This window comes from Cydia fagiglandana, chromosome 27, assembly GCF_963556715.1.
Source record: "Cydia fagiglandana chromosome 27, ilCydFagi1.1, whole genome shotgun sequence".
Classification (NCBI taxonomy): domain Eukaryota; kingdom Metazoa; phylum Arthropoda; class Insecta; order Lepidoptera; family Tortricidae; genus Cydia; species Cydia fagiglandana.
The window spans coordinates 8,693,655-8,716,992 of NC_085958.1; the positions used below are offsets into that span (position 1 = coordinate 8,693,655).

At 41.7% G+C, this 23,338-nt stretch overlaps 1 protein-coding gene across 1 annotated transcript in view; it reads right to left on the minus strand.

Annotated features, from left to right (window-relative positions):
* Positions 1-2,809: 2,809 nt before the first annotated feature.
* LOC134677915 (SID1 transmembrane family member 1-like) overlaps positions 2,810-23,338 on the minus strand; it is a 40,194-nt gene continuing 19,665 nt past the window's right edge. Inside the window, exons 12-21 of the mRNA XM_063536361.1 lie at positions 23,227-23,337; positions 22,749-22,860; positions 22,086-22,268; positions 18,788-18,908; positions 18,330-18,452; positions 16,644-16,760; positions 15,095-15,227; positions 8,140-8,265; positions 5,330-5,408; positions 2,810-3,645 (exon numbers count right to left, since the gene is read on the minus strand). Coding sequence (XP_063392431.1) covers positions 3,469-3,645; positions 5,330-5,408; positions 8,140-8,265; positions 15,095-15,227; positions 16,644-16,760; positions 18,330-18,452; positions 18,788-18,908; positions 22,086-22,268; positions 22,749-22,860; positions 23,227-23,337 — 1,282 coding nt within the window. The 3' untranslated portion in view covers positions 2,810-3,468. The remainder of the gene's footprint in view (positions 3,646-5,329; positions 5,409-8,139; positions 8,266-15,094; positions 15,228-16,643; positions 16,761-18,329; positions 18,453-18,787; positions 18,909-22,085; positions 22,269-22,748; positions 22,861-23,226; position 23,338) is intronic.

Below are 23,338 nucleotides of genomic sequence, written 5' to 3' on the forward strand. Positions count from 1 at the left end.
CCTTATACATACTAAAATGAATTCTATTTATAGGTGGATAGGATTCATTTTTAGTTTGGGGTCGTCCAGAAATCATGTGATCATATTTGGCCTATTTTTGACATTATTGAAATTTAGCCTATTATTGAAATGTCAGCCTAGTAAATGGTTAACTTTTACAGAAATGGATTGGTTTATTAAAAAAACCGGTCAAGTGCGAGTCGGACTCACGTGCCAATGGTTCCGTACATAAGTCCGACTCACGCTGGACTGCACATTTCTAATAGGTTTTCCTGTCATCTATAGGTAAAGTACTATTTTGTGTTTTTTTTTCCAAATTTTAGGCCCAGTATTTTCAGAGATAAAGGGGAGGGAATGGTCGGACTGACAGACAGACGCACGAGTGATCCTATAAACGTTCCGTTCCGTTTCCGTTTCCGTTCCGTTTTTTCCTTTTGAGGTACGGAACCCTAAAAACGCAATTAATGAGCGCGTTTTTGGCGGTCAAATGGTTGCCACATAATCTAAATTATTTCTACAGATAAGGCAGTATAGGAGTATTTTATAAGTTCAAGCTTCTAATAATTTCACTGTTGTATAATAAAATAGTTAATATCTACTTAAATATATGTGGAGCGATTTTAAAAACAAGTAATTTTTATTACCAAATAATATTTTGGGGCTATTATCTTTAAAATAATGATGATATCATTATTATAATTATCAACATGAAAATATGGAATGGAGTGGAAGAGCTCAAAAAGTCAAAAAAATCGTGGGTGGGTGTTTTTGAGCTCTTAGTGCGTGTATTTATTTCTGAAGCTTATGTACAGAAGCTGCTAACCGGGCGAGGTGTTCAATATTACCTTGACGCGCTCTTATTCTCTTAACAATAAGGTCGCGTCAAGATCATTTTGAACACCTCGTCCGCTTAGCAACGATTGCTGCTGTACACCCCCAAAATTTCTTTAAGGGAAACAAAAATGGTTGATAGTGAAAAGATAAATAAAACAATGACATGGTACAGCCGCCTACAGATATATCGGAGCGGCCATGGTGCTCAAAAATATCTGATCGCGCACTCTAACGTGTTTATAAATTTTATAATAGAGGCGTGTTCAGATGTTTGTGAGCACCTTGACCGCTCGGATATATCTGATGGCGACTGCATCAAAAATGATAAATCTAAGAAATGGGCCGCTTAATTTTTTTTTTGTTAGGTATAGAAATAGATAAAATTTGATACGTTTGAAGAGCTCACTCTGGTCGGAATAAAAACGAGATCCCAATTTGGGTCAAAAAAGAATGTAATTCTAATTAGGTATCCGTTGAATTAAGAAAATACCATAAATTTTCGTAACCCATCAGAGGAACAATTTTATAAGACACACAGTAGAATTGAAATACCATTCTACAGAACCCCCAGTGTAAATATTCGATGGCGTGACGAGCGTCCGCGTTTGCGTTATGTTATGTCTATTTTTATATGGGATTTTAGCGCGCCAAGCGGGACGTTTTGGAAACTCAAAAATTCCCATACAAAATGACACTTAACGCAAACGCGTACGTCACGTCACGATATCGAATGAAATTCACACTAGGGGTCCTGAATAGGGAACTCTGTATATCCATCAAATTTTATTGAATTCTTACCAAAAAAAAACTAGGTATAGTTCGTTTTTTTTTTTGCATTAGAAAAAAGGTAAACAATCTTGATGTGTCTTTTAATTAAAAAGCACGTTTTAAAAATATGTCACGGCAAATATGTGTAACAAATGAATGTATGAATCTAGCACAATCATTTATATTCTTCTGCTTTCATAAGTAATAGTTACTGATTTTTAAAAAGCGTTTTTCAATTAAAAGACATGTCAAGATCGCTTAAGGTGTATTCGGGTAATACCGACTGTCGGATAATTCCGAAAATCAGATGAACATCACCCTAAATTCCATCATAATAAAAGTCTCTTTTCGGAACTAACCGACAGTTTTCGACATTCGGAATTACCCAAGTAAACCTTACGTTCTTTCTCTCGGAGTAATTAACAATGGAGCCGCCATTAACAGGCGTTCCCCTCTGTCGAAAATAGGCGGCCAATGGTCAACCACATGTCAACCACATGTATGGACTGACGTTTATCTGACATGACGTACCTATACATTTGATGTGCCCCTCCCCCGCAAAAAACGGCACACTATTTGGTACCGAAAATTTTAGACATGGCGTCTCCGTTGGTTATATCCTCTAAGTTCTTTCTAATGCTAAAAAAAACGAACTATAAAACAAAAAACTCGGCCCTAATAGTTTGAGATCATTATATCATAGCAAAAATAAAATTGTATACTGCTTTTTTTCTTTTGATGATAGCAATCAGACAAAACGAGAAGTAGCTAAGCGGGCGAGGTGTTCAAAATGATCTTGACGAGACTTTATTGTTAATAGCTAGTTTGTTACTGCACGACACCTTGCACTTTGAGACTATGCGCTGAAACTTGGCACAGTTGATTGTTAGCTGGTCTTGAGCAGATACAGACCGGGAGCCGTCGAGAGCTACGTCCGAATCCGAAAATGATATATCACATGCCCTAATAGGTATGGTTTTAGAGAAATGTTGCTCCAAGTGAAGCGCGGCGGCGTCGAACTTCACCCCTCCCCCCCACTAAATGAGACGTGGTTCTCGATGTCTACCGGTCTGTATCTGCTCAAGACCAGCTAACAATCAAATGTGCCAAGTTTCAGCGCATAGTCTCAAAGTGCAAGGTCCCCATACAACGTTGTGCACTGTCAAACTAGCTATCATTAACTAACATTATCTTATCTTATCTTAGCTAGTAGAGAATAAGAACGTTTCAAGGTAATTTTGAACAGCTCGCCCGCTTAGCAATTTCCACTGCTGACTGTACCTTATTATAAATTCATACATTTGATCAAGCACCTTAAATTAGTCGATCAATCACTTCATTTATTGAGTAAACAGGTTTTAACCCTTAGCTATATCTGGTATTAATACAAATCAGCTTTGCGTAGCCAAGTTTCCAGTCCGGACCTGATCAATAACTTCTTACCAACCGCCTCAGTTAACCCTTTTCTTGACAATGTATCCTACAATATACGTATTTATAATACTTAAATTTATATTTTTCGTAGACGATTTTTTAATTTTACCAAGAAAAGGGTTAAACGGTAGACATATACAGGGTGACTAAAAATAACTACATTCCCGTTGCCAGGGAGGTTTTGGGATTATACTAAGCAACTTTTACTACGGGACCAACCCCGAAATCGCGAAAAAAATTTGGGAGTTTCATACATTTTGTCTGGTCCATTTTCTATGGGAGGATAGACTTTTTTGGCGATTTTGGGGTTGGTTCCATAGTAAAAGTTGCTCAGTATAATCCCAAAACCTCCCTGGCAACGGGAATGCAGTTATTTTTTGGCCTCACCGCATATTGCCATTGCTAGTATTAGGTATTTTTTGCTAGTTTCAACTAGAACACCATAATCTCGCTCCTCGGCGTATCCATAAGGTTATCGTCTATCGTCAGATACATATTGAATGAGAAAAACATGGCGATTGAAGACATGAAATGCCAGATGTCGTGGGCGTCGTATAGTTGAAGTAGAGAGCACGGACGGTTGCTCTGTCGCGACTGGGCTGGGGTCAACTGTAAAAGATAATATTTTACTATCAAAATCAAAATAATTTAATTTGTTCATTTACACAAAAGGTTAATGGTATATAAAATCATACAAAAATAACTTAAATATAACTAAATATGTTGTTTATTTATTGATAAAAACAAAGAAAGGAATAAACAAACATAATAAAATTTACTAAACTATAGATAAAAATTTTAAATATTAATATATTTTAATCTAAAAGACCTCCGCGAGTTGTATCGGGTGCAAAGGTGCCCATCACACCACGTTACCACGTTGGATAGCGCTGGCCAGCCTTTGCACCAGGTACGAACCCGCGCGAGCATCGGAGGTCCTCTCCCTGATTCTACCTCCCACCTCCCTTATAAAAGCTATGGCGTCAGAATGGTGTAAGTATCTTCTTCCTCGGGTTGTCCCGGCATTTTGCCACGGCTCATGGGAGCCTGGGATCCGCTTGGCAACTGATTCCGAGAATTGGCGTAGGCACTAGTTTTTACGAAAGCGACTGCCATCTGACCTTCCAACCCAGAGGGGAAACTAGGCCTTATTGGGATAAGTCCGGTTTCCTCGCGATGTTTTCTTTCGCCGAAAAGCGACTAGTAAATTAAATATCAAATGATACTTCGTACATAAGTTCCGAATAGTACATTGTGTATTAAGGGCGGGAAATAAGAAATTACGAACGAGTGTCAATTTTAAGCCCGACGCGAAGCGAGGGCTTAAAATGTTCACGAGTTCGGAATTTCTTTACCGCCCGTGGCACACACAATGTTTTTCATCACACTTGTAAGGAAAAAAAGGAGAATTAATAAAAACAAACTTCTGTATAAAACACTTTTCCGCCCTAGGGCGAAAATTTCAATTTCCCGCCCGCAAGCCCTACGTGTAAATAAGTGTTTTTCATCACACTTGCTCGGAAAAGATTTTTTCCGCCCTAGGGCGAAAATTTCAGTTTCCCGCCCGCAAGCCCTACGTGTAAATACATCTTTTCCGAGCAAGTGTGATGAAAAAACTCATTGGTACGAGCCGGAGTTTGAACCCGCGACCTCCCGATTGAATGTCGCACGCTCTTACCGCTAGGCCACCAGCGCTTCCAATACGGGTAATCAATAAAAAGCAGATTGTATAAAAATTACTAATTTCACGCAAGCGAAGTCGCGGGCAAAAGCTAGTCAAACATCAAACATCAACATTTATTCAGCAAATAGGCCACAAGGGCACTTTTACACGTCAACATTGAATTTACATAAAAGCAAAAATAATAACATCAACAATTTTATAAAATAAAACTAACAATTCAATCTAACGTATTACAATTACTAAGAGAATATGGTCTCAATATGGTATGGGAATATGGTATGGAGTATATGGTCGCTTAATGTCGAATTACATACAAAATACAGATAAAAAAAAACACAAAAAAATCTATAATATTTAGAGGTGTAATTGTCTCTAGGTGTCAGAACTATAAGATTATATAGTTTATCAAGTTATCCTTAGAGATGTATAGGGTCTCCAAGAGTCAATATCCTGTATAATTAATACATTAATTAAGAGAAAAGAAACACACGAGAGCAGAATGAGGCGTCTCACTGTAATTAATTAATAAAAATTAAGTTACTAAGTATAATAGCTCGTGTTAGCTTAAACAGACCAGTCTCCACAAACAGTAGTAATAGTATAACGTACCGCCCAGTTGGTGATCTGGTCCAAGTAGAAATAGCTGGAGCTGAACCAGGTGGCGTACGTCAGCACAATGAACACCCAGCTGCGGCACACAAACATACATTATCATATTTATCTACACACATAGGGTAATTCGCCTGTAACTGGCCACCTGTTAGTAACTGGGCACCTGTTAGTAACTGTCCACATGTTAGTAACTGGCCACCTGTTAGTAACTGGCCACCTGCTAGTAACTGGCCACCCTTAACTTAAAAAGGAATTCTATTCACCTATAAACAGAACTCATTTTAGTATAAGGTGGCTATGTTATTGAAAGCTGGCCAGTTATTGGAACCTTATACTAAAATGAATTATGTTTATAGGTGAATAGAATTTTATTTTTTTTGTTTAGGGTGGCCACTTATTGGCCGGTGGCCAGTTTACCTAGGATTCCAACCCGGGACCATCGGCTTCATAGGCAGGGTCACTACCCACTAGGCCAGACCGGACGTCAATTAAATAAAAAATAGTAATAAATAAATTATATTTTATTTGTAGGTAATTGAAATATTTATTTTATTTAATCTGACATGTTTAATTATAATTTTTAGATTTTTTTTTCCGTGGCTATTCAACGCGGGAACGCCGCTGGCATTTTGGGGACGTTTGTCCCGGGTACTTACCGGATTAGGATATAGGTTTATGGCTTGTTATTGTGTTGTGTGTAATGACCAATTTTCTTTTAAATTTGACGATGCGTGTTGCGGATGACATATGTGAAAGTATACATGTTATTTTGACAAAACCTGAGGTGGATGAGCTATCTGTATAGTGACGAAGCCTACGCTGTGGATCTGAAGCTACCTATACTGTTATTATTATGTTTTATTTGGGTCTATATGATATGATATGATATGATATGATTTATTTATCTCACAATATACAATGTCACTTAAAATTACACATGGTAAATTTTTAGGAATTTATATTGTGATTGTCAGATTTTTTAAATTATGAATAATTACGAAAAATAACACTGACAATCAAAATTTCATTCAAAATTATTAAATAACAATAATAACATATAAATCAATTCATAATTTTTAGATATAATTGTTTGTGTAACGTATCTGTCGTTTGTAGACTAAAGAAAATACTTTTTTTTTCGGAATATTCATAGGGGGAACCTATAAGAATGTGACGCACCCGTACCACCGTATCGACTCTCTGTGTAGCAGCTTGATTACTATGTAGAACAGAGTGTACAGTTATAGATTACTCATCAGCACTAGCAGCAGATGTGACGCGAAGTCTCGGCTATGCTGCGCTACTCGTCGTCACATTATCTCTCGTATATGACATCTATTTCAGTTTAACCTTTAACGTCAAACCTTGTCAAGCAAAATGAAATTTTATTTTGCCAACACAAAGTTCAAATTAGAATGGAACAGGAGACCTTTTTATAGGTCTCTGGGCGGCTAGAGGTTAAGAAATGTGACGCACCTGTACCACCGTATTGATTCTCTGTGTAGCAGTTTGATTACTATGTAGAACAGAGTGTACAGGAATAGATTACTCATCAGCACTAGCAGCAGATGTGACGCGAAGTCTCGGCTATGCTGCCGCTACTCGTCGTCACATTATCTCTCGTATATGACATCTATTTCAGTTTAACCTTTAACGTCAAACCTTGTCAAGCAAAATGAAATTTTATTTTGTCAACACACAGTTCAAATTAGAATGGAACAGGAGACCTTTTTATAGGTCTCTGGGCGGCTAGAGGTTAAGAAATGTGACGCACCTGTACCACCGTATCGACTCTCTGTGTAGCAGCTTGATAACGATGTAGAACAGAGTGTACAGGAATAGATTACTCATCAGCACTAGCAGCAGATGTGACGCGAAGTCTCGGCTATGCTGCGCTACTCATCGTCACATTATCTCTCGTATATGACATCTATTTCAGTTTAAGAAATGTGACGCACCTGTACCACCGTATCGACTCTCTGTGTAGCAGCTTGATTACTATGTAGAACAGAGTGTACAGGAATAGATTACTCATCAGCACTAGCAGCAGATGTGACGCGAAGTCTCGGCTATGCTGCGCTACTCGTCGTCACATTATCTCTCGTATATGACATCTATTTCAGTTTAACCTTTAACGTCAAACCTTGTCAAGCAAAATGAAATTTTATTTTGTCATCACACAGTTCAAATTAGAATGGAACAGGAGACCTTTTTATAGGTCTCTGGGCGGCTAGAGGTTAAGAAATGTGACGCACCTGTACCACCGTATCGACTCTCTGTGTAGCAGCTTGATAACGATGTAGAACAGAGTGTACAGGAATAGATTACTCATCAGCACTAGCAGCAGATGTGACGCGAAGTCTCGGCTATGCTGCGCTACTCATCGTCACATTATCTCTCGTATATGACATCTATTTCAGTTTAAGAAATGTGACGCACCTGTACCACCGTATCGACTCTCTGTGTAGCAGCTTGATTACTATGTAGAACAGAGTGTACAGGAATAGATTACTCATCAGCACTAGCAGCAGATGTGACGCGAAGTCTCGGCTATGCTGCGCCACTCGTCGTCACATTATCTCTCGTATATGACACCTATTTCAGTTTAAGAAATGTGACGCACCTGTACCACCGTATCGATTCTCTGTGTAGCAGCTTGATTACTATGTAGAACAGAGTGTACAGGAATAGATTACTCATCAGCACCAGCAGCAGATGTGACGCGAAGTCTCGGCTATGCTGCGCCACTCGTCGTCACATTATCTCTCGTATATGACACCTATTTCAGTTTAAGAAATGTGACGCACCTGTACCACCGTATCGACTCTCTGTGTAGCAGCTTGATTACTATGTAGAACAGAGTGTACAGGAATAGATTACTCATCAGCACCAGCAGCAGATGTGACGCGAAGTCTCGGCTATGCTGCGCTACTCTGTGGACGAATAAAATACGTATTATAATTATACAGATTTTTATTTCATTCGTTCATTTTATTCATTTGGGGTCATCCATTAATTACGTCACACGAATTTCTAGGTTTTTTGACCCCTCCCCCCTCCTTGTCACACTTGGTCACATTTGGCAAACCCCTCCCCCCCTAGTGTGATGTCACATTTTTTCTACGAAATCGCCAAATCGAATTAAGTAAGTACCTAAGTATTATTTATATTTTATCAAAATATTTTTGACAATATAAATATTAGTAATTTTATAACCCAAAACTGGTTAGGAAAGAAAATTAAACGAATAAAAACGATTATCGTTTTAAAAACTTGTTATTTAAATGTACAGTGAATAAAATAATTTAAATAAATTTTCGGTTACTGATGAAGTTAAAGTGACGTCACAAACTTTGTGTCTCCCCCCTCCCCCATGTCACAATATGTCACATTTTCTTGACCCCCTCCCTCCCCCTAAACGTGTGATGTAATTAATGGATGACCCCTTTCAGACTTTCTTTTCATTCATTCATCTGGGGGCACGGCAGTGCCCCCGCTAAGACGGGCAAAGCTAAGCGCAAGGGCACTACCAATGAGAATATATATATAGAAATAGAAATAGTTTATTCGTGGCATAAAAAAATAGGTAATAGACAAAGAGAAAAAAAAAGAGGAACAAAAATTAAAAAAAATACACTTAACATTACAACACATGTCATTACATAATAGAACAAGTAAATAGCCACGAAATGGTCCCGACTCAGCATAGAGACGGATTGACAAAGTAAATTATGTAACCACTGTAAATTTACTGCCATCTTTCGACAGAAGATTAAAACTGTTAGAACGCCATTTGACTTTAATCCTTGTTCTTTCACTAATATGTGTTATCTTATTAAATATTAATATTAAGAGCCAACAGGAGTGGTCATTTCTCCATACGAACGTACTCCTCGTTTTCCTCCGTGGTTTTTGATGCTAGAGCAATGATTTTTTCAACACAGATTAATATTGTCAATATCTGTGTCGGACCGTTTTGCTTTTTTTGATATTTTTGTTTTTTAAGGCGCTAGAGCCCTTCAAAAATGGCCAAAATGGCCTAATTGACTATGCCGCAATGAGACGCGTGGCATTCAAAACTGATATCAATTAGCAAAAAAAACAAAACGGTCCAACACAGATAATTTCATAATCATTTATATTTCCAAATTTGGTTACGATTGGTTAAGTTTTGGAGGAGGAAACAGAGGAGTACGAAACCTCGATTTTTGAGATTTTTACGCAGGATTTTTCGCCTTGTAATTATCGCACTACTTTTAGGAGCCGCTTCCGTTAGCAAGACGGGTATATTTACCTAAAATATTTAAAACTCAGCTCCTGTTTCGTCTTAACGCCATCTACTCGACTATAGGCCAAAGGTACGGTGCAATGTTTTCGAACGATGTCGCCATAACCTTTAGCCTATGCTCGAGTAGATGGCGTTAATATTAATATTTAACAAGTTAACACATATCAGTGAAAGAATAAGGATCAAAATCAAATGGCGTTCAAACAGTGTTAATCTTCTATCGAAAGATGGCAGTAAAAGAACTGTAGCTACATAATTTACCATGACACTCTACTTCAAATTCTCTTTGGCATTTTCTTTTTTTCTCGAAGCGCTTCGTCGTTTTTTTGAACCCTCATAACTTGGGGTTTGATTATACCAGATAAACATAAACTAAAGCATAAAAAATTTCAATTGCATAGCTCTTATACTTTAGATTTTATTCATATCTAATAAAACCCCGATTTCGTCACCAACTCACTCACTCACTGACGATCATTAAAACCTTTAGAGTACTTCCTGAAGTCCTAGGATGCTGAGTTGGCTAAGTTGGCTATGACTAGCAACACACAGCGGCCGACGTATGTAGGTATTATGGCGGAACCAGCTCTCTGGCGCGATATATAACTCCACTGACAGACATGACTACGTACCCGTAAGCCGCAATACCCCAGTTCGCCAAGTTGGCTATTACAAGCAACACGCAGCGGCCGACGTATGTAGGTGTTATGGCGGCTAGTGGCCTTGCAACCAGCTCTCTGGCGCGGTATATAACTCCACTGACAGACATGACTACGTACCCGTAAGCCGCAATAGCCCAGTTCGCCAAGTTGGCTATGACAAGCAACACGCAGCGGCCGACGTATGTAGGTGTCATGGCGGCTAGTGGCCTTGCAACCAGCTCTCTGGCGCGGTATATAACTCCACTAACAGACATGACTACATACCCGTAAGCCGCAATAGCCCCGTTCGCCAAGTTGGCTATTACAAGCAACACGCAGCGGGCAGCATATGTAGGTGTCATGGCGGCTAGTGGCCTTGAAACTAGCTCTCTGGCGCGGTATATAACTCCACTAACAGACATGACTACGTACCCGTAAGCCGCAATAGCCCAGTTCGCCAAGTTGGCTATGACAAGCAAGACGCAGCGGCCGACGTATGTAGGTGTCATGGCGGCTAGTGGCCTTGCAACCAGCTCTCTGGCGCGGTATATAACTCCACTAACAGACATGACTACATACCCGTAAGCCGCAATAGCCCCGTTCGCCAAGTTGGCTATTACAAGCAACACGCAGCGGGCAGCATATGTAGGTGTCATGGCGGCTAGTGGCCTTGAAACCAGCTCTCTGGCGCGGTATATAACTCCACTAACAGACATGACTACGTACCCGTAAGCCGCAATAGCCCAGTTCGCCAAGTTGGCTATCACAAGCAACACGCAGCGGCCGACGTATGTAGGTGTTATGGCGGCTAGTGGCCTTGGAACCAGCTCTCAGGCGCGATATATAACTCCACTAACAGACATGACTACGTACCCGTAAGCCGCAATAGCCCAGTTCGCCAAGTTGGCTATGACTAGCAACACGCAGCGGCCGACGTATGTAGGTGTTATGGCGGTTAGCGGCCTTGAAACCAGCTCTCTGGCGCGGTATATAACTCCACTAACAGACATGACTACATACCCGTAAGCCGCAATAGCCCAGTTCGCCAAGTTGGCTATTACAAGCAACACGCAGCGGCCGACGTATGTAAGTGTTATGGCGGCTAGTGGCCTTGGAACCAGCTCTCTGGCGCGGTATATAACTCCATTAACAGACATGACTACGTACCCGTAAGCCGCAATAGCCCAGTTCGCCAAGTTGGCTATTACAAGCAACACGCAGCGGCCGACGTATGTAGGTGTTATGGCGGCTAGTGGCCTTGGAACTAGCTCTCTGGCGCGGTATATAACTCCATTAACAGACATGACTACATACCCGTAAGCCGCAATAGCCCAGTTCGCCAAGTTGGCTATTACAAGCAACACGCAGCGGCCGACGTATGTAGGTGTTATGGCGGCTTTTGGCCTTGAAACCAGCTCTCTGGCGCGGTATATAACTCCACTGACAGACATGACTACGTACCCGTAAGCCGCAATAGCCCAGTTCGCCAAGTTGGCTATTACAAGCAACACGCAGCGGGCAGCATATGTAGGTGTTATGGCGGCTAGTGGCCTTGAAACCAGCTCTCTGGCGCGGTATATAACTCCACTAACAGACATGACTACATTCCCGTAAGCCGCAATAGCCCAGTTCGCCAAGTTGGCTATTACAAGCAACACGCAGCGCCCGACGTATGTAGGTGTTATGGCGGCTTTTGGCCTTGAAACCAGCTCTCTGACGCGGTATATAACTCCACTGACAGACATGAATACATACCCGTAAGCCGCAATAGCCCAGTTCGCCAAGTTGGCTATTACAAGCAACACGCAGCGGCCGACGTATGTAGGTGTTATGGCGGCTAGTGGCCTTGAAACCAGCTCTCTGGCGCGGTATATAACTCCACTGACAGACATGAATACATACCCGTAAGCCGCAATAGCCCAGTTCGCCAAGTTGGCTATCACAAGCAACACGCAGCGGCCGACGTATGTAGGCGTTATGGCGGCTTTTGGCCTTGAAACCAGCTCTCTGGCGCGGTATATAACTCCACTGACAGACATGACTACGTACCCGTAAGCCGCAATAGCCCAGTTCGCCAAGTTGGCTATCACAAGCAACACGCAGCGGCCGACGTATGTAGGTGTTATGGCGGCTAGTGGCCTTGGAACCAGCTCTCAGGCGCGATATATAACTCCACTAACAGACATGACTACGTACCCGTAAGCCGCAATAGCCCAGTTCGCCAAGTTGGCTATGACTAGCAACACGCAGCGGCCGACGTATGTAGGTGTTATGGCGGCTAGCGGCCTTGAAACCAGCTCTCTGGCGCGGTATATAACTCCACTAACAGACATGACTACATACCCGTAAGCCGCAATAGCCCAGTTCGCCAAGTTGGCTATTACAAGCAACACGCAGCGGCCGACGTATGTAAGTGTTATGGCGGCTAGTGGCCTTGGAACCAGCTCTCTGGCGCGGTATATAACTCCATTAACAGACATGACTACGTACCCGTAAGCCGCAATAGCCCAGTTCGCCAAGTTGGCTATTACAAGCAACACGCAGCGGCCGACGTATGTAGGTGTTATGGCGGCTTTTGGCCTTGAAACCAGCTCTCTGGCGCGGAATATAACTCCACTGACAGACATGACTACGTACCCGTAAGCCGCAATAGCCCAGTTCGCCAAGTTGGCTATTACAAGCAACACGCAGCGGGCAGCATATGTTGGTGTTATGGCGGCTAGTGGCCTTGGAACCAGCTCTCTGGCGCGGTATATAACTCCACTAACAGACATGACTACGTACCCGTAAGCCGCAATAGCCCAGTTCGCCAAGTTGGCTATTACAAGCAGCACGCAGCGGCCGACGTATGTAGGTGTCATGGCGGCTAGTGGCCTTGGAACCAGCTCTCTGGCGCGGTATATAACTACACTAACAGACATGACTACATACCCGTAAGCCGCAATAGCCCAGTTCGCCAAGTTGGCTATTACAAGCAGCACGCAGCGGCCGACGTATGTAGGTGTCATGGCGGCTAGTGGCCTTGGAACCAGCTCTCTGGCGCGGTATATAACTACACTAACAGACATGACTACATACCCGTAAGCCGCAATAGCCCAGTTCGCCAAGTTGGCTATTACAAGCAGCACGCAGCGGCCGACGTATGTAGGTGTTATGGCGGCTAGCGGCCTTGAAACCAGCTCTCTGGCGCGGTATATAACTCCACTAACAGACATGACTACGTACCCGTAAGCCGCAATAGCCCAGTTCGCCAAGTTGGCTATTACAAGCAACACGCAGTATGTAGGTGTTATGGCGGCTAGTGGCCTTGCAACCAGCTCTCTGGCGCGGTATATAACTCCACTAACCGACATGACTACATACCCGTAAGCCGCAATAGCCCAGTTCGCCAAGTTGGCTATCACAAGCAACACGCAGCGGCCAACATACGTAGGCGTTATGGCGGCGAGTGGCCTTGAAGCCAGCTCTCTGGCGCGGTATATAACTCCACTAACCGACATGACTACATACCCGTAAGCCGCAATAGCCCAGTTCGCCAAGTTGGCTATTACAAGCAACACGCAGCGGCCGACGTATGTAGGTGTTATGGCGGCTAGCGGCCTTGAAACCAGCTCTCTGGCGCGGTATATAACTCCACTAACAGACATGACTACGTACCCGTAAGCCGCAATAGCCCAGTTCGCCAAGTTGGCTATTACAAGCAACACGCAGCGGCCGACGTATGTAGGTGTTATGGCGGCTAGCGGCCTTGAAGCCAGCTCTCTGGCGCGGTATATAACTCCACTGACAAACATGACTACATACCCGTAAGCCGCAATAGCCCAGTTCGCCAAGTTGGCTATGACAAGCAACACGCAGCGGCCGACGTATGTAGGTGTTATGGCGGCTAGTGGCCTTGAAACCAGCTCTCTGGCGCGGTATATAACTCCACTAACAGACATGACTACATACCCGTAAGCCGCAATAGCCCAGTTCGCCAAGTTGGCTATGACCAGCAACACGCAGCGGCCGACGTATGTAGGTGTTATGGCGGCTAGTGGCCTTGAAACCAGCTCTCTGGCGCGGTATATAACTCCACTGACAAACATGACTACATACCCGTAAGCCGCAATAGCCCAGTTCGCCAAGTTGGCTATTACAAGCAACACGCAGCGGCCGACGTATGTAGGTGTTATGGCGGCTAGCGGCCTTGAAGCCAGCTCTCTGGCGCGGTATATAACTCCACTGACAAACATGACTACATACCCGTAAGCCGCAATAGCCCAGTTCGCCAAGTTGGCTATCACAAGCAACACGCAGCGGCCAACATACGTAGGCGTTATGGCGGCGAGTGGCCTTGAAGCCAGCTCTCTGGCGCGGTATATAACTCCACTAACCGACATGACTACATACCCGTAAGCCGCAATAGCCCAGTTCGCCAAGTTGGCTATTACAAGCAACACGCAGCGGCCGACGTATGTAGGTGTTATGGCGGCTAGCGGCCTTGAAACCAGCTCTCTGGCGCGGTATATAACTCCACTAACAGACATGACTACGTACCCGTAAGCCGCAATAGCCCAGTTCGCCAAGTTGGCTATTACAAGCAACACGCAGCGGCCGACGTATGTAGGTGTTATGGCGGCTAGCGGCCTTGAAGCCAGCTCTCTGGCGCGGTATATAACTCCACTGACAGACATGCCTACGTACCCGTAAGCCGCAATAGCCCAGTTCGCCAAGTTGGCTATCACAAGCAGCACGCAGCGGCCGACGTATGTAGGCGTTATGGCGGCTAGTGGCCTAGAAACCAGCTCTCTGGCGCGGTATATAACTTCACTGACAAACATGACTACATACCCGTAAGCCGCAATAGCCCAGTTCGCCAAGTTGGCTATCACAAGCAACACGCAGCGGCCGACGTATGTGGGTGTTATGGCGGCTAGTGGCCTTGAAACCAGCTCTCGCGTGGCGCGGTATATCACACCACTATCTGTAAGAAGTTTTTGTTTTAGTTTAGTATAATGTGTCCTCGCCGTGTACGGTCGACGTCAATAATTAGTTTAACCCTTAACCTCTAGCCGCCCAGAGACCTATAAAAAGGTCTCCTGTTCCATTTTAATTTGAACTTTGTGTTGACAAAATAAAATTTCATTTTGCTTGGCAAGGTTTGACGCATGGGCGGCTAGTCTGTGGCCATGAGTAAGCCCATTCATAATAATAAAAAAAAAAATGCATGATTTTTTCTTTTTGCCCGAAATTTATATATGTATCACATCATTGTTTGCCGATTCTAGGAAAAATAGTAAAAAAAATATATATAAGTCCGATTTTCACTGCGATCAAAATCAGCGTTAGAAGTTGAATATGTAATTTTACTTTAATTTAAGAAGTTGAATATGAAATATGTAATTTTCAGGAATAGATATATGAATTTTTTTACTACCATTAGAAAGTACACTATTTGTGATATACCTATGGTAAAGTGTTTAAATATAATATAATTACAAACCCCAAAAACACCTTTCAAAATCACATACTAAAAATATCAACTTCCGGCTTTTTCCAAGCTTTCCGACTTTTCGTCTTAAAACGAATGTAATTTTCGAGTTATGGGGCTAGTGGCTCATGAAAGGTTTTGGAATAAGAGATTTACTTTGGGTGAAATGGCCATCCAGGGAATGTCTGGAATTTTAGGGTGATGTCCGGATTTTTGTCAGGATATTCCATTTTCAGGGTTCCGTACCTTAAAAGGAAAAACGGAACCCTTATAGGAAGTTGAAATTTGGTACACATATGTAAATTAGTGACCCAAAGATGGACATGTTTTTTAGGGTTCCGTACCCAAAGGGTAAAACGGGACCCTATTACTAAGACTTCGCTGTCCGTCCGTCCGTCCGTCCGTCTGTCACCAGGCTGTATCTCACGAACCGTGATAGCTAGACGGTTGAAATTTTCACAGATGATGTATTTATGTTGCCGCTATAACAACAAATACTAAAAACAGAATAAAATAAAGATTAAAGTGGGGCTCCCATACAACAAACGTGATTTTTGACCAAAGTTAAGCAACGTCGGGAGTGGTCAGTACTTGGATGGGTGACCGTTTTTTTTTGCTTTTTTTTTGTTTTTTTTTTGCATTATGGTACGGAACCGTTCGTGCGCGAGTCCGACTCGCACTTGCCCGGTTTTTTATAATTTTATAATACATAGGTTCGAAGTTATTTAAGGAAATACCCAAAAAATGACCATCCCCGCCCCCTTTATCTCCGAAACTACTCGGTCAAAATTTTAGATGACAGGAAAACCTAATAGAAATGTGCAGTCAAGCGTGAGTCGGACTTATGTACGGAACCCTAGAAACACTTGGCCGGTTCTTTCATATGACAACCCTATTTGCAAGACTTACCCAATCGGAACCTGCCAAGATAGTAGATCTGGAAGGTCATGATGAGGCACGTGGTGAGGTGGAGGATCGTGAACGCCACCCAGAAGTACACGTTGGCGTTCAGCACGCCCACCAGACCTGGAAGGCGAAACCATTGGAAAACTTACCATCAAGAAAAATACTTACGATTTAAAATTGTTAAATAACAAACGGTGTCGCCAACGCCAACGCCATCTAGACGAATATAGGCCAAAGGTGTGGCGTCTATCCGAGTATAACCAGGCGTGTCTCACTCCGCGATTTCGTCGCTTTGCAACAGGTAGCTAAAAGTACATCTGTCCCACACCAATTTTGGTGGCTAGCCATAAGCCACGCGTGGCGCTGTCGCCACCTAGCGGCCATATCTGTCCTGATCGTAACAGACGCGTTTTGTTAGAGAGTGAGTCTTCTGTACCTAGTACTATTATTTATTCTGTGATATAACTTTATCTAGTTTTCCGAGGCACGACCTTAGACTTTACTTATCTTATTGGCTACCTACTAGTCAAATCAGCTTCTTTTTTAGAACTGTCAAAACGATTTGCTAATATGGAATTTATATGAAAACAAATATAGTGACGTCACGGTAAACTCACCTACTTTTTATATTTTAATCCGATTTATTAAATACAAATTGTGTTTAAAAATAGCTGCTATACTTGGTCAAGCAGATCTTGTCAGTAGAAAAAGGCGGCAAATTTGAAAATTGTAGGTGCGAAGGGATATCATCTCATAGAAAATTGGAATTTCGCGCCTTTTTCTACTGACAAGATTTGCTTGACCGTCTATATCTATGTTTTTCTAATAATTATCTGGTGCTTTATTTTGTGCACGGTTTGAAACAATTAATTTTAAGTACAGGAAATATACGGAACTATACGGAGTTACATATATCTTTGCTATAGGGTGTTTGACTGTATTTATAATAATTTTACACCATGCATGAAATAAAGCACCAGAAGATTAATAGAGAAACAGACAGCAGTTGATTTTAGACACAATTTATATTTTAAAATCCGTCATCATCATCATCATATCAGCCCTTTATCGCCCACTGCTGAGCATAGGCCTCTCTTCTAGTACGCCACTTGTCCCGGTCCTGAGCTAATCTCATCCAGCAGTGACCCGCAATTAAAACCCGTATAAAACTATAAAGAATAGGTAATTTGATTGTGACGTCACATGCTAGTGTTTCATATAAATTCCGTAGAGTTAGACCAAGAAAAGTCACCAACGATTTTGATAGCCCACGCAGTGCAAGTGTTGTTCATATGTCATAATTTCATAGAAGTTTCACGTTAAAATAACACTTGCACTGCGTGGGCTATCAAAATCTAACTAAACGATTTTGCTCTAGTAGCAAAATCGTTTAGACAGCTCTAAAGAAACTGATTTGACTGGTAGTCGAAGATTGCAGGTTCGTGTCCTGTCACGGTCGCCACTATTGTCCAGGCGGACAATAAGAACTCCAGCAATACTTTTATATATTTATTACTAAAATTACGAAATTATAAAAATTGACTCTGAGCGACGTGCGCGTGCTTCAGAGGTGACTCGCCGACTGGTTGGAGCGGCCGATCGGCCGCGCTCTTCTAGCCGTGTGCTGCGTCCCGCACCCCGCAACCCTTCGTGGCCATCAGGTGCTCGTACACCATAAAATGAACTTACCAACGAATATAATAAGCGCCAGCACACCAAATGTGGCGTGCGCCCTCGCGTTGATGTCCGGATGCCGGGACTGGTATATCTTCACCATACATAAAACTGATGTCACGTACATGAACGACGTATCTGAAACAAATTAACCTTCGTAAAAAACCGGTCAAGTGCTAGTCGGACTCGCGCACTAGGGATTCCGTACCATTACGCATAAAACGGCAAAAAAATCACGTTTGTTGTATGGGAGCCCCAATTAGTAGTCTACGCCTATGGAACAGGACTAGATGCATGGAACAAAGTCTACATCTGTAGAACACGAATTTACCCGTATGGAACAAAGTCTACATACATATGTAGAACACAACTCTACGCGTATGGAACAAAGTCTACATCTGTGTAACACGGCCCTACGTGTATGGAACAAAGTCTACGAGTGTGGAACAACACTATGCACATGGAACACTCACCGAACTGGAAGTTCATGCTGTTGGGACAAACGTGGTAGGCCGCTGAGAGCATTCCTTCGCTGACCAGCGCTATGCCCATGGCGTATAGAAGACCGAAGTGCTGGGGTATACCCAGCTCTTTCTGAAACCAAATAAGATTTTGGTCACAAAATTCATTTTTGATTTCTTTTTTTTATGAATGGGCTTACTCATGGCCACAGACAAGCCGAGGCGTAGACGTGGCCTACGATGTAGCGAGCTCGCCCAGAAGGTGCCTGTTCACTCTTGACTTGAAGGTTGCCGGGTTATAAGAACACGGAAATATAGACGCCGGCAAGGAATTCCATTCCTTGGCATTGCGCATAAGGAAAGAAGAAGCAAAGCGCTTCGTGCGAATTGGTGGAATATCTACCAAGTAAGGATGGAAACCGGCCGTGCGTCTAAAAGTCCGATGGTAGAATGGGGACGGATATAAAGTTTTTATCGCTGACTGTACTATTCTTTCAACAAATGAGCATAAGTCATAAGATTATAATTATTATGGGTGTATAATTATTATGGCGATAGGACACTAAAGAAACGTTTACCCTATTTACTGAACACTTTGCCCACGGATATAGTAAAAGAGCCCAAAATAAATAGATTTAAAATCAGTCTAAAAAGGTATCTCCTGAATACTCTATAGGGGATGTGTTACCCTATAGTGTATTCATGATATACCTACCTATTTCAACTATGAATGTAAACCTTTTCTAATTTTTAAATTTAATTAAGTATAGTATTATTGTATACTGAGACTCCACAGTCAAACTAAATGTAGTTTTGTGGAGCATTGTATGTAACAATAAAGTTGTAACTTCTAGTATAATAAATAACTAAATAAATAAAAAATATAGTCTATACTCTGTGTCTTTAGGCATTTAACCTTTTGAACGTCACAGACGGCAATTGACGTCAACGCAAAATCGTGACAACGACGCCAAAGACGGCATTTGACGTCGATCGTTTGATCGTTTGACGGCGGCAAATTTGAAAAATCGCGGGTTAGCAACACTGTGTTCGAATAATTCGAAAATCGCGTGTCATCTGTGCTTTATCTGTGGAATGTGGATCGCGAATGACAGCCATCATCATTGTTTACATTCTGAATCGATTCTATTTCAAGAGATATTTCTGCTGTGTCACCATTAAATACCAATATATTAAATAAGATTGTGCTTAATCAAAGCTAAGATGCCTACAATGCCTACGGTGGCAACTGAGAAATCTAATAAAATATTAAAATCCAGTAGTAGGACATCTACCTGCTGAAGCAATGATTTTATTCATACATTCTTGTTTAACGGCATAATCCACTTCTAATTTTATTTTGAGATCTTAAAATTAGTTAATCATTTTTATCAACATCACACACCGCTTTTAAATTGTCAGTCCATACCTATTAATAACAATTTCAAACATTTTCAATAGAGAATCCGTGAGTGACAATTTGAATTGACGGGTGCGCTCAGCGGAAAAAAAAGTTTAGGTTCGATGTACATTGTACATTGCTGCTTTTCTTAGCGCAATACTACTCGTTGAGTGTTGCCCTACTTTAGTTTGCTTTACATTGCTACTGACAAGATTTGCTTGACGCACTATAGTATAGGATCCCACCAAAAATTTCCCTAAGTCATCAGTTTATATACCAGTATCCCAACAAATAAAATCATCATTTCATCATCATTTCAGCCTATTTACGTCCCACTGCTGAGCACAGGCCTCCTCTCATGCGCGAGAGGGCTTGGGCTATAGTCCCCACGCTAGCCCAATGCGGATTGGGGACTTCACAGACACCTATGAATTTCTTCGCAGATGTATGCAGGTTTCCTCACGATGTTTTCCTTCACCGAAAAGCTAGTGGTAAATATCAAATGATATTTCGTACATAAGTTCCGAAAAACTCATTGGTACGAGCCAGGATTTGAACCCGCGACCTCCGGATTGAAAGTCAGACGTCATATCCACTCGGCCAACACTGCTTAACAAATATTATGCATTCATTTTTATAACAAGTTACCTGAGGATGCTTTAAGATTACCCTTTCCAGCTCTTAAGAATTACTTAAAAAAGTCATTGATGTTGAAGGCTTATTACAGAGTCGAGGACTACTTGACAGACAAACATGCATGGTCCAAACCAGAAACTGTAATAACGACAAGTAGCAATTAATAGTACATTATTGTCGAGGCTCGGAAGTAGCTACTTGCAGGCTGAGGATTCGTTTTAAACGGACGACCTTGGGAGTCCGTTTAATTGAATCCGAAGCCAGCAAGTAGCCTTCCAGCCGAGTCATATATAGTGCTTTTCTCAAAAATGGTGCAAGAAATATAAATATCATAGAAATATTTTACAAAAGCAACGTTCTTACGTATATATTTTCACAGAAAAAAAGCCCTTGCCGCCTTTTTATTTTTTTTTTTTTAAAAAATTAAGTGTATTTTTCTGCCGAAAATACGCCAACCTATTTGAGACACCTAAATAGTCGCGGTACTAATCATCTGTTTGGCTGTTTAATGGGCCTGTGCCTTCATTTGATATGGCCATTTCAACTTTTAAAAAGTTTGGAACTCGACAAATAATGGAATTTGTATGCAACATTGCAGTCCCAAAATCGAGACTGCAATGTTTTTAACTTTTTAATTTTTGACTGACCATAAACTACGCGCTTCGCGACCTATTTTTTAGACGGCAAGGTCGACTTTGCCGTCCATTTTTGAGAAAAAATATTGTATTATGTGTAGAGTTAAAGGTGACTCAGCTCAGGTAAGAAAGCACATCAAATTGTATGAAAGCATCTCATAACAATCAGTCAGATTCATATAATATGTATTCTCATTTCTTTTATTGATTTTAATTTCTTTTCCTTTTGTAAGATTTGATATGTTTTCTGAAAGAGCTACGTATTTGTGATTTCATGTACATATATGTTTATTTTTTATATCAAATTCTATAAAGTTATGTACTCACTGAGTATAATTGCATGAATTCTATAGTAATTTAAATTGTATTTTTCTTAATTACTCGTAATGCATGTTAATTATAAGATGTAATAATGTTTTGAAAAGATGTGTCCCGCCGAGTTTGTTGCCGGTCCCATATTGGGATACCCTCCTCCAATTGAGGGGGGATTTAAATCTTCTCGGGGCAGAGGTGTACGGTTGGAGCCGGTAAAGGTTTATTTGACGTTCATAAGCGCATTGTAATATGCCTACTTGAATAAACTATTTTTTATCTTTTATCTTATCTTTAATAAAATACGTTTCGTAAAATTCCTTACCTCTCGCCTAAGTCGGGCCTGGTACCAGTCGTGTCTGCGCCACACCGCGGCCAGAAAAAGCGCCCCTAGCACCACATAGCCCAAGTTAGAATACACGTGGTTAAAGTCAGAGAGTGCCAGTAGGGGATGGGCGCATAATGAGTTGAAGTAGCATAGGTCCGCGTTGCCTGATTGATTTAGCAACTGTAACAAACATGAAATAACTTACCAAATAATTTGAAACATAAGCAGAGCTCGGCGGGGGTGAGCTGTTTTCAGAGTTTGCACAACATGAACATGCCTTGTCATTCGACGGTATATGTGGTGTAATTTAATAACTAAAGAAATTATTTTATTTAGGCTGCCTTTCCGCTACGATCTTTACGTCGCCATTAAAACAAATGAATTTTACAGCAAGCTTTTTTAGTAAACCTCTTCAAATAATATGTGTATCCATCCATATGCTACTATTAAAGTTTAATTGTACATAAGGCATTGTCATTTTAGTTTAATTATAATTATTAAAGTTTTATTTTAATATTTCTTTCTAAGGCGTATCTATATTTATATCTACACTTGACATCAGTGACGTCAAAATGGCTCACCCCTGCCGAGCTCTGAACATAAGATATTTTAATTCTCGGCCGTCAGAATATTCCAGAGGTACATTTTGAGCGAACTCACCCTTTGGTATGTCACCACCAGCTGAATGACCGGCAGTGTGTAGAACACGGCTACCGTTAGAACATTCCACAGATACATTTTGGAGCGCGCCTGCAATACTCGAGGGCGACACCTAAAACATATGTCACGTGTTACAAGTAGTAAATAAATTTATTTGTCAATAAATATTAGTTCATACACCCCAGGCCAAAAGTATGGAAACAAGTTTATATGACAATAAAAAACAGCCTCCCCATCGTACTGAGATCTTTCTCAGTCTCTGGCGATGAACCGGCGGAGATAGGTAGGTATTACCAGCCTCGTGTTCATAAGACGCCTCGCTTCGCTCGACCTTTAACACCACATTCGACCGGCAGTTGCCAATTTCCCAGCCTTTGTAACAAGATACTATTAGTGTCCGGATTACCCGCTACCCACCTGGCGCCGCCGTCCAGGTTTTTGTAATATGGTACTAGTCCGGATTGAACCCGCTACCCACCTGGCTAAGTTAGCGACGCACAGTCTCCCCATTATTCTGAGATCTTTCTCCCGATTGATGTCATCCAATGTGGAATAGTCAGATTCCGTGTCTGACGATGAACTGCATTCTG